At 41.7% G+C, this 15,440-nt stretch overlaps 1 protein-coding gene across 1 annotated transcript in view; it reads right to left on the minus strand.

Annotated features, from left to right (window-relative positions):
* The window catches only part of LOC113618570 (neuropeptide S receptor-like), a 28,724-nt gene extending 13,577 nt beyond the window's left edge, over window positions 1–15,147 (minus strand). Inside the window, exons 1-2 of the mRNA XM_027102781.1 lie at window positions 15,057–15,147; window positions 13,479–13,663 (exon numbers count right to left, since the gene is read on the minus strand). Of these exons, the coding sequence (XP_026958582.1) occupies window positions 13,479–13,663; window positions 15,057–15,147 (276 nt within the window). The remainder of the gene's footprint in view (window positions 1–13,478; window positions 13,664–15,056) is intronic.
* Between the last annotated feature and the right edge of the window lie 293 nt (window positions 15,148–15,440).

The following is a 15,440-nucleotide window of genomic DNA, read 5'->3' on the forward strand; positions in this document are numbered from 1 at the left end:
AAAAAAAAAAAAAAAAAAAAAAAAAAAAAAAAAAAAAAAAATCCTCTTATTGAGCCATCATGAAAAAATGAGCCATTGTTTTGGGTAGTTTTTTGAACTAGTGTTTTTATTTTTTTTTTGCGGTACGTGGGCCTCTCACTGTTGTGGCCTCTCCCGTTGCGGAGCACAGGCTCCGGACGTGCTGGCCCAGCGGCCATGGCTCACGGGCCCAGCCGCTCCGCGGCATGTGGGATCTTCCCGGACCGGGGCACGAACCCGTGTCCCCTGCATCGGCAGGCGGACTCTCAACCACTGCGCCACCAGGGAAGCCCTGAACTAGTGTTTTTAAAAGTACTTTTAGTATTTTTTTTTCATAGCATTACCTAAGTGAATCATATGGTCATCTGAAATGTGAAGAATAATTCTGAAAAATTTAGGGCTCTTTTCTTTGGGAAGGGGGAGAAACTTTCTCTTCCTTGGTTACTTGGAAACATACAATCCATTCTGAATCACTGTTTATAGAACTCTGTTCAATACCTTTGTAATCTAGAAAATAGCAGGATGAGAAACATGAGAAGAGCCAGGCCCTGCGCCACCCAAAGGTAGAATATATGAAATGTCTATTTGACTCTCACTTTCAACGGCTTGGCTTCAGTACTCTAAATGTGTAATTTTGCACTTGGTATTTGTATCGCTTGGGAAAGTGTTCAGCTCAAAAGTAAAAGTAAGCCCACTTAACCATGGCTGAAACAAATAAAATTATTTTTTTCACATAATAAGAAATCTGAAGATAGGTAGCTGCTGTCCTAACTCATTGAAATTGCCTTAGCTTTTCTTTTGTGTTTGCAAATGGCTGCTGCAGCTCCATACGTTGTATCTGAATTCAAGAGAGGAAGTAAAATTCCAGCCATGTCTTTCTCTTTTTATCCAAAAAAAAGAAAAAAAGAGAGAAACCTTTACCAGAAATCTCATAGACTTCCAATTAGTTTCTCAAACTGTGCTACCTTTTGCTACAAGGGAGCATTCAGCTGGGAAAGCGAGAAGGATGTTGAGATTAACTATGGGGTCAACCAAACAGCACTGCTATCTACAGGAGTCTATTCAGGACCTGTTCCTGAACACACTTTCCCCTTCTCCAGGCTCATGTAGTTCCTCCTTTCACCAATGCTGTTGATGTTTTCCAAAATTTGGTAGCATCCTCAGTATTCCTCACTAGTACTAAATATTATATAGTAAAGATTCATGCTAAATGGCTAATGGTTGATGTCTACTTGTAAAGTAGAATAAAGAGGACCCTTGGAAAACATTCACGGAGCTATATCCTGAATTCTTTGTCAATATTTATGCTTAGCACAGTGCTAAGTCTATGATAGGGTTCATTGACTCTTCAAGACTCTCTGAGGGTCTTATCAAGGCATGACTGGTGGCACTGGAGGCAAGTGATAAAACAAGATACAGCTCCTGTCCTCATGGAGCATAGTTTGTAGACACCATGAGATAGATAACAAATGCATAGACATATAATGTCATTAAATTAAAGACTCTTGAGGAGGTGACGTTTAAGCAATACCTATGTGAAGTGAGAACTTCATTATTCTGTCTATTTTGATCCATACTTTGTGCTTTCGGAGGCTCCTCCATCTTGAATTCCGTACTAATCTTCTAAATCTGTATCCCGTTTCAGGTCCTCTGGGGGTTTTAGCATTACCTCCACTATGCTGTCACTTGGGGGCTCATAACTTTTAAATGAAACATGCTTTGAGGAAAGATACATCGCTATAGAATACTTTTTATCAAGTAATACTTTATACAGAGGAAAATTCACCCTTTGAATGCTTAGTTTTGTGAATTTTGACAAACTTAACCATCATTGCAATCAAGATGTAGAGTAGTTCGATAACCCAAAGACAGTCGCCTGTGCCCTTTTGTAGTCAACCTCTTCCCAGCAACCACTGATTTGTTTTCTGTTCTTAGAGTTTTGTTTTCTCAGCAACATCATGTAAATGAAATCATTATAGCATTTTCAGTCTGGCTCCTTTCACTTAGCATAATGCATTTGAAATTCATCCACGTTGTTTTGTGTATCTGTAAGTTTATTCTTTTTATTGCCAAGTAATATTCCATTGTATAGATGTACTACAGTTATCCATTCTCTAACTGCTGGACATTTGAGTTGTTTCCAGTTTCTGGCAATTTCAAATGAAGCCAGTATAAGTATTGACATACAGGCTTTTATGTAGATATAAGTTTTATTTTTCTTGGGCAAATACCCAGCAGTAGGATTTTGGGGTTGTATAATAAATGCATGTTTAACTGCTTAAGAAAATGGCAAAAAGTTTCCAAACTGTCTTTACCATTTTGCTTTGCCATCAGTAATGTATGATGGTTCTAGTTGCTTCACGCCCTGGCCAATTCTTGATATCATCAGTATATTTCTATTTCAGCCATTCTAATAAGTGTGTGGTGGTATTTCATTGAGGTTTTATTTTGGATTTCACCAGTGATCAAGGATGTTAAGCATTTTTTCATGTGCTTAGTCACCATTTGGTGATATATCTGTTTGAAAGTTTCCTATTGTTTTAAGTTGGGATTTTTGTTTCTTTTTACTGAGCTTTAAGAATTATTTATATCTTCTGGATAAAAATTATTTATTAGATTTGTGGTTTATAGATATTTCCTCCTAGTATGTGGTTAGCTTTTTTATTCTCTTAATAGCATCTTTTAAATTATAGAAGTTCTTAATTTTAACAAAGTCCAATTTAATAAATTTTTCCTTTATGGATTGTGCCATTAGTGTTGTATGTAAGAAATTTTTGCCTAATCCAAGGTCACAAAGTTTATCTCCTATATTGTCTTTTTATTTTATTTTAGGGTTGTTTTATTTTAGTGTTTACACTTAGGCATGTGATCCATTTGGGGTTAATTTTTATGGGGTGTAAGGTTTGGGCAGGGGTTCCCTTCTTACATATGGCTATCCATTTATTCCAGCAACAATTTTGCTTTTCTCCATTGAATTGCCTTTTTATTTTTGTCAAAAATTAAGTGACTGTATATGATTGAGTCTATTTCTGGACTCCCTATTTGTTCCATTTCTGGTTGTCTATCCTTTCCTCAGTACCACACTGTAGCTTTATAGTAAGTCATAACAAGCTAGTGTGAGTTCCCCAACTTTATTCTTTTTGAGAATTGTTGTGGCTGTTCAATTTCCTTTGTCTTTCCACATACATTTTAGAATCATCTTATCCATTTGAGCCCCCATGTCATCGTCCTTCCCTGCCTCTGCCAATCTTCTTTAATTCCCCAAACCTGCATATGATTGGACAGGAAGTCCCACGGCTTCCTCTGTCCACTCTCAGGCAATCCTCGTCTGAGTACTGACACCACTCATTGGGTCATTATAACTGACTCTCTTTCCTCAGTGTCCCCTCCCTACATCCCATCCAGCACTCTGCAGCCTGATTAATCTCTCTCAGTCACAGTTTTCACTGCTAACACTTTTGCTAATAAAACTTCAAAGATTTCTTCTTGCCTATAAGGAAAAAACTCCATATTGTTTAGTCTAATGGTCCACTTGGGTCTTTTTATCTCTCTCTTTTATCTAAATTCAAAGCTTCTGTTTACCTGTCTTCAATGAAGAGCGACTTGATTTTCTATGTAGAAATCCTCCTTTTTTTCTTTTTTAATTCCCACTTCATTTATTTTTTTTACATCTTTATTGGAGTATAATTGCTTTACAATGGTGTTAGTTTCTGCTTTATAACAAAGTGAATCAGCTATACATATACATATATCCCCATACCTCCTTCTTCTTGCATCTCCCTCCCAGCCTCCATATCCTACCCTCTAGATGGACACAAAGCACTGAGCTGATCTCCCTGTGCCATGCGGCTGCTTCCCACTAGCTAGCTATTTTACATTCGGTAGTGTATATATATCCATGCCACTCTCTCACTTTGTCCCAGCTTACCCTTCCCACTCCCTGTTTCCTCAAATCCATTCTGTATGTCTGCATCTTTATTCCTGTCCTGCCCCTAAGTTCTTCAGAACCATTCTTTTTTTTTTTTTTTTTTTGGATTCCATATATATGTGTTAACATAAAGTATTTGTTTTTCTCTTTCTGACTTACTTCACTCTGTATGACAGACTCTAGGTCCATCCACCTCACTACAAATAACTCAACTTCGTTTCTTTTTATCGCAAAGTAATATTCCATTGTATATATGTGCCACATCTTCTTCATTCATCTGTTGATGGACACTTAGGTTGCTTCCATGTCCTGGCTATTGTAAATAGTGCTGCAATGAACATTGTGGTACATGACTCTTTTTGAATTATGGTTTTCTCAGGGTATATGCCCAGTAGTGGGATTGCTGGGTCATATGGTAGTTCTGCTTTTAGTTTTTTAAGGAACTTCCATACTGTTCTCCATAGTGGCTGTATCAATTTACATTCCACCAACAGTGCAGGAGGGTTCCCTTTTCTCCACACCCTCTCCAGCACTTATTGTTTGTAGATTTTTTGATGATGGCCATTCTGACTGGTGTGAGGTGATACCTCATTGTAATTTTGATTTGCATTTCTCTAATGATTAATGATGTTGAGCATTCTTTCATATGTTTGTTGGCAATCTGTATAGCTTCTTTGGAGAAATGTCTATTTAGGTCTTTTGCCCATTTTTGGATTGGGTTTTTTGTTTTTTTGATATTGAACTGCATGAGCTGCTTGTAAATTTTGGAGATTAATCCTTTGTCAGTTGCTTCATTTGCAAATATTTTCTGCCATTCTGAGGGTTGTCTTTTCATCTTGTTTATGTTTTGCTTTGCTGTGCAAAAGCTTTTAAGTTTCATTAGGTCCCATTTGTTTATTTTTATTTCTATTTCTCTAGGAAGTGGGTCAAAAAGGATCTTGCTGTGATTTATGTCATAGAGTGTTCTGCCTATATTTTCCTCTAAGAGTTTAATAGTGTCTGGCCTTACATTTAGGTTTTTAATCCATTTTGAGTTTACTTTTGTGTATGGTGTCAGGTAGTGTTCTAATTTCATTCTTTTACATGTAGCTGTCCAGTTTTCCCAGCACCACTTATTGAAGAGGCTGTCTTTTCTCCATTGTATATTCTTGCCTCCTTTATCAAAAATAAGGTGACCATATGTGTGTGGGTTTATCTCTGGGCTTTCTATCCTATTCCATTGATCTGTATTTCTGTTTTTGTGCCATACCATACTGTCTTGATTACTGTAGCTTTGTAGTATAGTCTGAAGTCAGGGAGTCTGATTCCTCGAGCTCTGTTTTTCTTTCTCAAGATTGCTCTGGCTATTTGGGGTCTTTTGTGTTTCCATACAAATTATGAAATTTTTTGTTCTAGTTCTGTGGAAATCCTCCTTTTTAATTTGCGTATGCCTCATTCTGTCACTTCCCCCTCACCCCTGTCTTTTCTCCCCTTATCTAAGTGACTGCATTCTCTTCCCTTGTATCATAATTATTGGCTGTCTCTTTCCTCCATTACACAGAATTGTCTGAGAATGACACACCTGTTTTGTTCATCTTTGAAACCCCAGTGCCTAAAGTAATAGTCAAGCCCATCTGTGATTCTCAACTGGGTAAGGTAAAGGGGTACATGACATATGGGGAAGAAAAGAATACAGTTTCGAAGATTGTATTCTGCATGTTTATACTTTGACTTATTTTTAGATATGATATTTAATTTATTTTGAAATTTAAATTGAGAGAGAAATATTTATGTTTATCTATAGTTGTTAAGAATTTAAAAGGCTGAAATCACCTTAGTAATATTTGTTGAATGAAAGCATTAGTTTCCCAGTCCCTTAGGACAGTGATAAATCCTCTTTGGCTCCCTAGTCCCTAGTATAGGTCCTACCCAGCGAAAGCAGTTGTAGTCTCACTGTTCATAGCAGAGACACATTTTCTGCTTGAAGTGTCCAGAGGCAGCAGACAGGAATGATGTGTGACTACCTGATTGAGATTCTAGTAGACAAGGCTGACACATTCACCCCACTGGAGCAGATCCTGTTGTCCACAGGTGGTGCCCTCTGCCCTCTGCACTTTGCAGAAGATCTCTGTGGCTGAGTTTCTATAATAAGGCATCAGAACACATAAGTGGAGAGCAGGGATGTGAATGTGAACACCCTTTTCCAAAACCTGCCCGATGTCTTAGGTCTCAGAGTGGATGGCTTCCAGGTCTCAGATGTGGAACCAGAGCTGGTGGCAAGGGAAGGGGAACAGACAGATCTTGGATGTTGTTTGCTTCAGGTCTAATGACCTGTCTATGCATCCTCCCCGCCAATAGGGCATGCTGTGGTGTCAGGAATTCCCTAAAATCATGGTACCTTTAAGTTCAAACCCAGTGGCTTGTAGAATAAGGATTAAGACTCCATCCACTCTAATGTGTTCACACGAATTTACTGAGACCTTAGGAATAAACTTGTTATACAGATTGTTTCTTGATATGCCCTTTCATTCAACAAAATATTTTTTGACCATTTGTCTACCATGTGTCAGGCACTACGCTAGGGGTAGTGGGATCTAGAGCTGCCTTAAAATGACTGACATCTTGTGTGTGTGTGTGTGTGTGTGTGTATCTGTGTATGTGTGTGTTGGATTATGTTTATGTGCACACATATGTCTGTATGTGTGTGTAGGCAGACATGCATGTCAAGAGATGAATCTTGTTGCACAGAGATTTGAAGTGCTTTGGAAGCATAAGAATAGTGATGATGCTGATCTACTAAACAATCTGAATTCTTCACAGATGAGGGGGCAATTGAGCTTAGATGTGATATCAGAAGAAAAAGCTATGAGAAAGGCATTCCTGCCAAAGGTAATATTTCCCTGGAGTATGGTATTCAGTGCAGCATGGTACAGGAGGAGAGGAGAGGAGATGGGTGGGGGGGTGGTCCAGTCAGACTGTGAAGAGCCAGAAGGCCAGGCTGAAGAGTTTGGGTTTTATTGTGCAGAAGGTGAAGGTCAAACCAAGCTTTACAGCAGTGTACTATGTTCCCCTCACTGGGGGCATTCAGTTAAACTACATCTCCTATGCCCATCAGCTAATTAATTCTTGCCAATGGAATCAGAGTCAGTCATGTGTCATTTCAGGCCAAAGCAGGCATTTTCTCTTTGGCATTTCAGGCCAAAGAGAAGCTTTGCCATCTCCCTTGCAAGTTGCTTGTTCTAGAAGGCAGAGCTACAAGTTGATCTGCCTGCAACTGGGACGTGAGAGAAAAATAAACTTTTGACGTGTTAAACCACTGAGATTCAGGGTTAACTCATCACAACAGCCCTCTGAAGGACACTTAATTCTCAGAATCATTTGTCAGGTAAGTAAACCAAGGCACAGGTAGAAGCAAACTTCCCCATGGTCACAGCTCGATGGTGGTGGCGCTGGGACCTGACTCCAGCAGTCTGACTTTCCAGCCTGTGCCTCTCTACAGTGATGGGGAAGAGTCGAGAGCCTGAGTTTACCTGGGGATGACTAGGCTACTTCTTCTGCCATCAGCTAGACTGAGAGGTCCAGAGAGAAGCTAAGTTCAGTTACAGAAAATAAAGTTACATTTCTTGTCCACTTGAGAACATAGCTCGAAACATTCTTACCCACTCTATCAACAGGAAATGATTTCAAGGATGACGGGGGTCACATTTTTTTTGGAAGCATTAATGGATATGCTCCTTTCTACTTCCTTGAGAAAACCTCCCAGAGTCCAGGCAGCCAGAGAGCTCTACCCGATCTGCCCTCAGGGCAGTCTTTACTCCAGCAGTGCAGACAAAGAGACACAAGTCAGCCCGGGGCTTTCAAAAATACCTCATGGAGGATATCACAAGTAGCTTGAAGAGAAGTGTCTTTTTCATTTGCAAGAGGATGTATCATTTGAGCATTCAGAGCAGAGAGTCTGGAATAATAAATTTGTCAGAAAACCGTCAAGTCAGTTTCCCCACCAGAGAGAAAGCAGGCAGCAGGAGACAGGAGTGTCAGACGGTACAATAGTGGTACAGAATGTGAGAGGATATTGTATTGGCCCCTTATAAGGCTACCACAAAGAGAGGAAGAGACCAAGGCTGCGAGCACAGGATTAAAGGGTGCTGAGCTACACTTACTGTATAGGAACCAAGGGATGGCAGCCCCTGGGAATTTACCCAGATTTTTATGGCGTGGGAGTTGAATAGATACGATGGCCACGTGGGGAGAGAGAAGACCAGCCCAAATTTGGGAGGGAAGCAGTCAAACTTTTTATTCCCAGGAAGGATCCAGAAATTCAGCCAAAGTTGAGAGAGGGAAAGAGGGAGATGTGGGCACCCGTGTACCTGAAGGAAACGAGACAAAGGTATGCTGCAGCAGAAAGCAGTGCAGTCTGACCTGGGCCAGATGGGGATCCAGACAAGGGTGTGGAACTAGCATGACCACTTATGAAGCCCAGACAGTCCTCTTCATCTTAGCTGACGCCAACTTGCCCAGATTCCTCCCAAGGTCAGCCTCCTTCCCTCACTCTGACCACACACATGTGAACACACACGCTGTAGAAGCATCATTCCTAGAGCTTAGATGCCTTTCCTGAGTCAGAAAGTGGGAAAACCCTTCACAGGCTGGAAAACTCTGCAATTCTGAGTTTACTCTGAATTAACTAAGATTGTTTCCTGGCATCAGATATATTAGTGACCCAAAGAGAAAGTTAGTTAAGGAAGTTACCCTTTCTCACACACTAGAGTACATAGCTTGGGAACTGCACAATAGCCTTGTGGAGCCAACGGATGACACACGTGCTTTTCTCAAGGACATGGAGTGAAGGTGAACATGGTAGAGCTGGCCCAGGGCAAGGGATTGGAAAGTGGTGTGCAGAAAAAGGCAGTGATAGCAGCTCTTTAATAATTATCTAACTGGGCAAAATTAGTAGTAACTTCCCTATGAACAGCCACATTATTCAACTCTTGAAACTCAAAATGAACATACTGAGTTAAACTGATTAGAAGAGGACAAAAAAATGTAAATGCAAGACCTTTGTTATAACTTGCAGGAGATACATTGGGAGGTCTAGGACTGAGGGCTCCTGGATTCCAGGAAGGGCATCCTTGACATTGTCCTGGGGTCCAAGCAGGAAGTGAGACAGGCAAGTCCTGCAGGGCTGTGATGAGACAAGAGGAGGGTTCAGGGAAGCAGGCAAGTGGGTAGAGAGGAGCTGAAGTGACAGTCACTGAAAGTGAAAATGCTGGTACACAGTAGGTAGAGAGAGTTCTTAGAAATGACTTGTCAGCCTAAATATAATAAAAACAAGCACAGTATACTTAAGCTTCTTAAATTAAGCTTTTCCTAAAGCTTAGTGTGAAATAATTGGGGCATGGGTTGAACTGGAATTTGCTTTTGTTATATTAATGGAGGAAGGGTGTGTTAACAAAATTAACAGTAAGACTGCAAGCAAAGGGTGCAAAACAAAGGCAACAAACTGTCCAATCACCCTCAAGCACTTAGAAGCAACCATTTACATATAAACAATAGTTAGACTAATTGCATATCATTTGTAATGACCCACTGAAGGAGATTCAATAAAAGATCTTCTTCAGGTGATATATTCACAGTCTTGGTTCATATTTCTCCCCTCACCTGAGAGTAATAAAACTGAGTTCATTTGCATTATTTTATAATTTCGGCAATTTACTAATTCAGGCAGGTTTCCCTCCCCGTTACTTTGAATTAATTTTCTCATCGTTAAGAATCAGGGATTCAGGAACCATTGCTAACGAATTCACAGTCAAAATTAAAGGCTATTGGGACTTCCCTGGTGGTCCAGTGGTTGAGACTCCGCACTCCCGATGTAGGGGGCCAGGGTTCGATCCCTGGTCAGGGAACTAGATCCCACATGCCGCAACTAAAAGAGCCCACGTGCCACAACTAAGACCCAGCGCAGCCTAAATAAATAAATAAATAAATATTTTTTAAAAACAAAACAAAAAAAATTAAAGGCTATTAAGAAGAGAGTTTCATCTTTGTCTTCCACTTGGACAGGCTTATATTCAGGTCCTCCATTCACTTTCTGATGAGCCAGGTCCCATCCTCCTTGAAAGCATCTGGTAGATTCTTGAAGCCCATATAATTGCTTAATGCTGGGGGCTAGGAATGGAGGAGGTGAACTGGATGAAACCTTGAACATATGAGAAACTGGAAACTGGGGCCTGAGCTGAGAACCTTGAACCCAGGACCACAGAGCGTTAGTCATGTGAAGCCCAGGATAGAGGAAGGGGGAGGTGAACTCCCCTCTGCCTTCCCTGCTGATATCCACTTAGGTTGACAGAGTAGGTTAGAGCAGTGGGGAGCAGGTGTAAGAATTTGGAGATGGAGATGGGGAAGAAAGAAAAGGCTCTGAGCTTGTGAAGAAAGGGCTAGTAAGATCTAGACAGGGGTGTCTTGCCTCCTGCCAAGAGAGCTTTGGGTTCAGAGAAGTACAGGGCTACGTTGGTGACTAGGTTAGAAGTCCAGGCATGAAGACTCAGTAAGGCAGCTGAGGCTAGGTAAGGCGGCAACGGGGTGGGTATGGGTTCTCCAGGGCTTAAGCAGGTACGAGGTATGATGGCACAGCTACTTCCGTACCCACCCGCTGGCAACTATAACTTACCTTCATCACATTGGTTTAGAAACGGAATAAGGATGAGCTGAATGTACCTGCAGAGAAGGACCTCGGTGAGTACAGCTGATAGAGACCCAGCAGGGCAGGGGCTGATGTGTGGAGCAGCAGTTAACAAGACCCCCACCTCTGTCACTAAGAAAGCAAACTTCCTGTTGCCCAGTCTGACAACATGTAGACAGTGGACAGAAACAGAACACCACATTTCATTTATGCAGTGAGTGTTTATTGAGTAAGCCTAGCATGGTGCTGATTTCTGGAGAAAACAGGAAACAAACATCAGGCATTCCTTTCACTCAAGGAGCTTAATAACTGTTACCCATTTACCTGATGCTTATTGCAAGAGCAGTTAAGGAGTGTTGGATTAAGTGGCAAGGAGAGAGGTACACTCCAGTACACTACTGGAACTCAGAGGAGGGGTGGGTCAGGGGGGTTTCAGGGAGGAAGCAACCCAAGAGGAGCCTTAAAGAGTGGGAAGAATTTAGATAAACACAGGTGAAGATGGAAGGCAATTCCAGATGGGAAGATACAACATGGGCTGAGAATTAAATGAGATACTTCGCAAAAATCGTTTAGAAAAATTCCTGCCACCAGGAAAGCCCACAGCCAATGAAAGGTATGACTATTGCTCTTGCTATTAGTTCTGGTAAGGCTGTTACCATTTCAATTTTGATGACATTTTTACTGCTTTTGGAAAAGGCAGTGGAGATGAAAAGGACAAGTTTGGGAGACAGTAAAGAAGCACATTTCTGACTTTCTTCTTGAGAAGGTTGTGGGATAAAAGGGTGACAGTTTTCATCAGAACAAGAGGAACAAGAGTGCATCAGAGCTGTTTCTGTATCAACAGTGCATCAAAACTGCTTGTGCTCAAAGGCGACCATGGAAAAAGTTACACTAAAACACTTAAGCTAGTTCCCACCAACACCACTACTGACTTCTATGTAACTAAAAATCACTGTTTTAATGAATGATTATACCTCTCAAAAAATGAAACAACATTCTAAGCTCCTGGCCAGACATATTTACTCTCTTTCTGCTCCTCTCCTTGTCTAATGGCCCAATTTCTTGAGAGAAAACTTATTAATAGAAATGAGATGAAAACGATGTGATGCTCCTCAGTGCCTGGAGATGATGTTGCTAGCACAGAGTACAAACACCAGAAGAGACTGAGCAGGGATTTGTTTGTCCACATACTCAGAACATCCCCTTAGGAGCTGTATTCAAAAAATGGCGAATGAGATTTCAGCTGAGAATGATTATTGCCTGAATCTCAGAACAACTGCCGTATTGCTGATTATTATCCCTCTTGCAGTGGCCCGTCTCTCTTCATTCTGTTTGCTGTCATGTTCTATCAATATCAAAGAGGCTGCAGAGGCAGCATCGCTGAGAGGAGTGGTGTGTTTCCTGGGTGCAAAAAGCCTGCTTCTCTAAGAATCTCTGGACCTGCAGGCTGATTTCATAGAGAGGATTATTCAGTCAACAGTAAATGGCCCCAAACTCCAATTGCAGCTTCTATTTTCAGTCGTGGAGCCGGGCAGCTGGGCTGTGTGTGAGCATTCATGCGTTAGGAGGTGGTGCCTGGGGATAGGTCCCGTGCAGTCAGCTGAAGTGACTTGTTCGGCTCTGCTTTGCTATATTGTCTCTTGGTCTCTCCAGCACCAGTGAGGCCGGCTCCTGGGACAGCTCCCTGCTGAAAGTTTTATTCTGAGTGTTGGCAAAGAAGCAAAGCTCCAACGTGGATATTACAGCAATTCTACTTTGTCAGTAAAAAATAATAATTTCAAGAACACCCAGAGGATTAAAAAAAAAAAAAAACTGCTAGAATTTTTCCTGAAGTATTTTCCTTTTTGGTATAAAAGACCAGTTTGAGCCCTGGGAACTAGTGTAACAACTGAAAGCACCATCAGGCAGCCTGTGAAGTAACCTGACGTCCCAGCATTCCCATGCAAGAAGCAGGACACTGTTTTCCAGATGCCTGGTTTGTTCCTGACCACAGTCTTGTTCATAAGAGGAAACAGTATTAGCTTAATGAGGACATTTTCCTCAATGTGGCCCTTGGATACTTTGAAGGTGAAACTCACTGAACTCCAGTTTCCTCATCTGTTTTAGGAGGGCAACTTGTTGCAAACAGTGACATCACCAGCTACAGTCAAAGACCCTATTTCTCACTGATGTTCAATGCAAAGACTCAACAAAGAAAGTGTGATCCTTCCTTCCTTCCTCAGCGCTGTCTTTCACTGCATCAGGTACTGTCCTGGGCAATGTGGGCTTTCCACTCCTCTGATGTTCCTCGCAAAAAACTCACAAAAGTAACCCTTACAAAAAACAGACATTTCAAGCACTACTACAGGATCAATTAAAAGTGCTTTCAGGGACTTCCCAGGTGGTCCAGTGGGTAAGACTCCATGCTCCCAATGCAGGGGGCCAGGGTTCATTCCCTGGTCAGGGAACTAGATCCCACATGCATGCCGCAAAAAGGTCCCGCATGCCACAACTGAGGCCCAGCGCAGCCTTAATAATAAATAAATAAATATATATATATATATATTTTAAAAAGTGCTTTCACCTAAGGAAAAGGGGAAAATTAAAAAGTCATCCACTCATGAATGTTACTCATGATTCACACATTTGCAGCAGCAGCAGAAAAACAAACAACAGACCCCACCAGTATTCTTAAGAAATTACAATATAGGTCCTTGCACAGTATGAAAAATTCATTGCTTTAGATCATCAGTTTTTTTGTTTTAAACTCTTTTCAGTAAAGAAAATAAACTACACTAATTCACAATGTTGGCTACACTCTTTTAACTCAGTCTAACATTCTACTTTGTCTTATGACTTAAAATCAGTGTTCAGAGTGGAAAGCAGGAAACTCACCTTAAAGGAGTAGTAGAAGGAGCCCCGTTCCTCTCCTTCCCCCACTGCAGTGAAAGTCACTGTTTCCGTGCAGAGGATGGGAGAATCCAGTGTCTGCCCAGTCCCGTTGGACTTGGGGCTGCCCTCCGTGAGGTGGGGCTGAGCCCAGCTGTCCCTGCGCCTGCTGCCGGGGACAGAGTCCTGCCCTCTCGTGAGAGCGGGGCAGCAGCTGCAGCTCTACACCTCCCCTGCCTCCCTAAGCTTCTGCTAGAGCTCAGCTGAGCAGAGACACGGAGCCCTGTGGAGCCCACCTCACTAGAGAGCCCTGCCTGCTTCCTGAAACCACGTGCTGCTCAACATCCCACATTCCCGCCCAGCACAGGGGGCCTGGTCCCCAGAACAGGCAGGAGCCCCTCACAGTGATCCACATGGTTCCCCGGACAGGCCTCCCTGCTCAGTTGTACTTTTCCTCACTTCCAGGACAGACCGCCACACATCTCCTCCAGCTTCAACAATATAGGAATTTGGACTCAACAGACAGTCGATTCATTCAGGTCATGTTTGCATTTCTGAAATCAAATCATAATGATGCATTTGTTTCAGCTGAGGGTGCCTTCTGACTTAAAATCCTCACCCAGCCATTTACTTAGTAGCCTGTACGTTATTTCAGTAAATGTGGGCAAAGAGCACATTTGTATTTCACACCCGTGGTTCTATTCTAGGTTTTCAGAGGGCAGTGCTCAGAAAAGCCTGGGGTCTGTGTTTGTCAGTCAGCAACGACCCCTCGTGATGCGACTGGGATTGGTGCCTGGTAGATACTCTTATCACCTTGATGTTCTTTTATTTGATCTTCAAAACAACTCTGCGAGGTAAGCAGGGAACATATCTTTATGTTCTCATTTTACACTAGAAGAGACTGCTTCTCACCATGAAATGACTTGCTCAGATCCCACAGCTGGTGATGGAAATGAGATGATAACTCATTTCTTCAGAAATTCCTAGACAGAGGTGCTTTTACTGTAACATACACTGATTTGCATCAAATCTCAAGGGCCTATTGAGGCATGAAGTTAACATGAGTAAGGGGAGCAGGCCAGGTGCAAAGCAAAAGGACTAAGCTGCTTGTATTACAACCATGCATGATACCTGGTAACTTATACTGAAAATGTTCTGTTAGCCATATATGCACAGCCACTGGTTAACGACACCTAGTATAAGAGGTAGTGATGGTCATAAAAGAATATAGCCCCCATGATATTTCCTGGGAAAGTTGTAGCATAATCCATCCCGCCTAGGAAGAGTGCAGTGTGATAGAGATGAGAAGATATTAAGTCTATACTGAAGGGGTAGCAAATAGGAGGGAGCTGTTCAGAAAACAGGATGAGCTGTGAACTCTTAGGGAAAGGGTGAAAACAGGACGACAACCCAATAGCAAAATGAGCAAAGATTATTCTGACTGGCAAACACGAAAAAAGTGCTTAACCATTAAATAAGAAAAACAACTTAAGACAGAATTTTTATTCATTGGCATAGTGAAAACTAGGGTCTGACTACCCCAAGTGTCGAGAAAGATGAGAAGAAATGGGTGTACATTTTTACTTCTGGTGTGAGAGTTAGCTGATATGGTCACCTTGAAGAGCAATTTGTCAGTATCCAGTAAAGCTGAAATTACACGGTCTATAATTTCCATCTCTTTATCTGGGTTCCTTACATGTATTTAATTTAGGGAAATTCACTGCACTACACACATAAAATGCATGCACGTTTTTTGTAGGTCTGTTTTACTTCAATAAAAATTTATAAAATGAAATCTGTGAGAAACTTCTGGGGAAGGACAGAAGTCAGTTAAGTCATAGTGTGGTCAGGATGAAGAGAGAGAAAATGGTAGATGCCATGGACAGGGAATAGGTGGAGAGAGAACCTTGGGTTGTGCTGTTTTCTTTCCACTTATGGTCCAGTTGGATCAGTTTTTGACCTGTGGCT

Source organism: Aethalodelphis obliquidens, unplaced genomic scaffold, assembly GCF_003676395.1.
Source record: "Aethalodelphis obliquidens isolate GAN/ISIS:26980383/991018 unplaced genomic scaffold, ASM367639v1 scaffold5, whole genome shotgun sequence".
Taxonomy (NCBI): domain Eukaryota; kingdom Metazoa; phylum Chordata; class Mammalia; order Artiodactyla; family Delphinidae; genus Aethalodelphis; species Aethalodelphis obliquidens.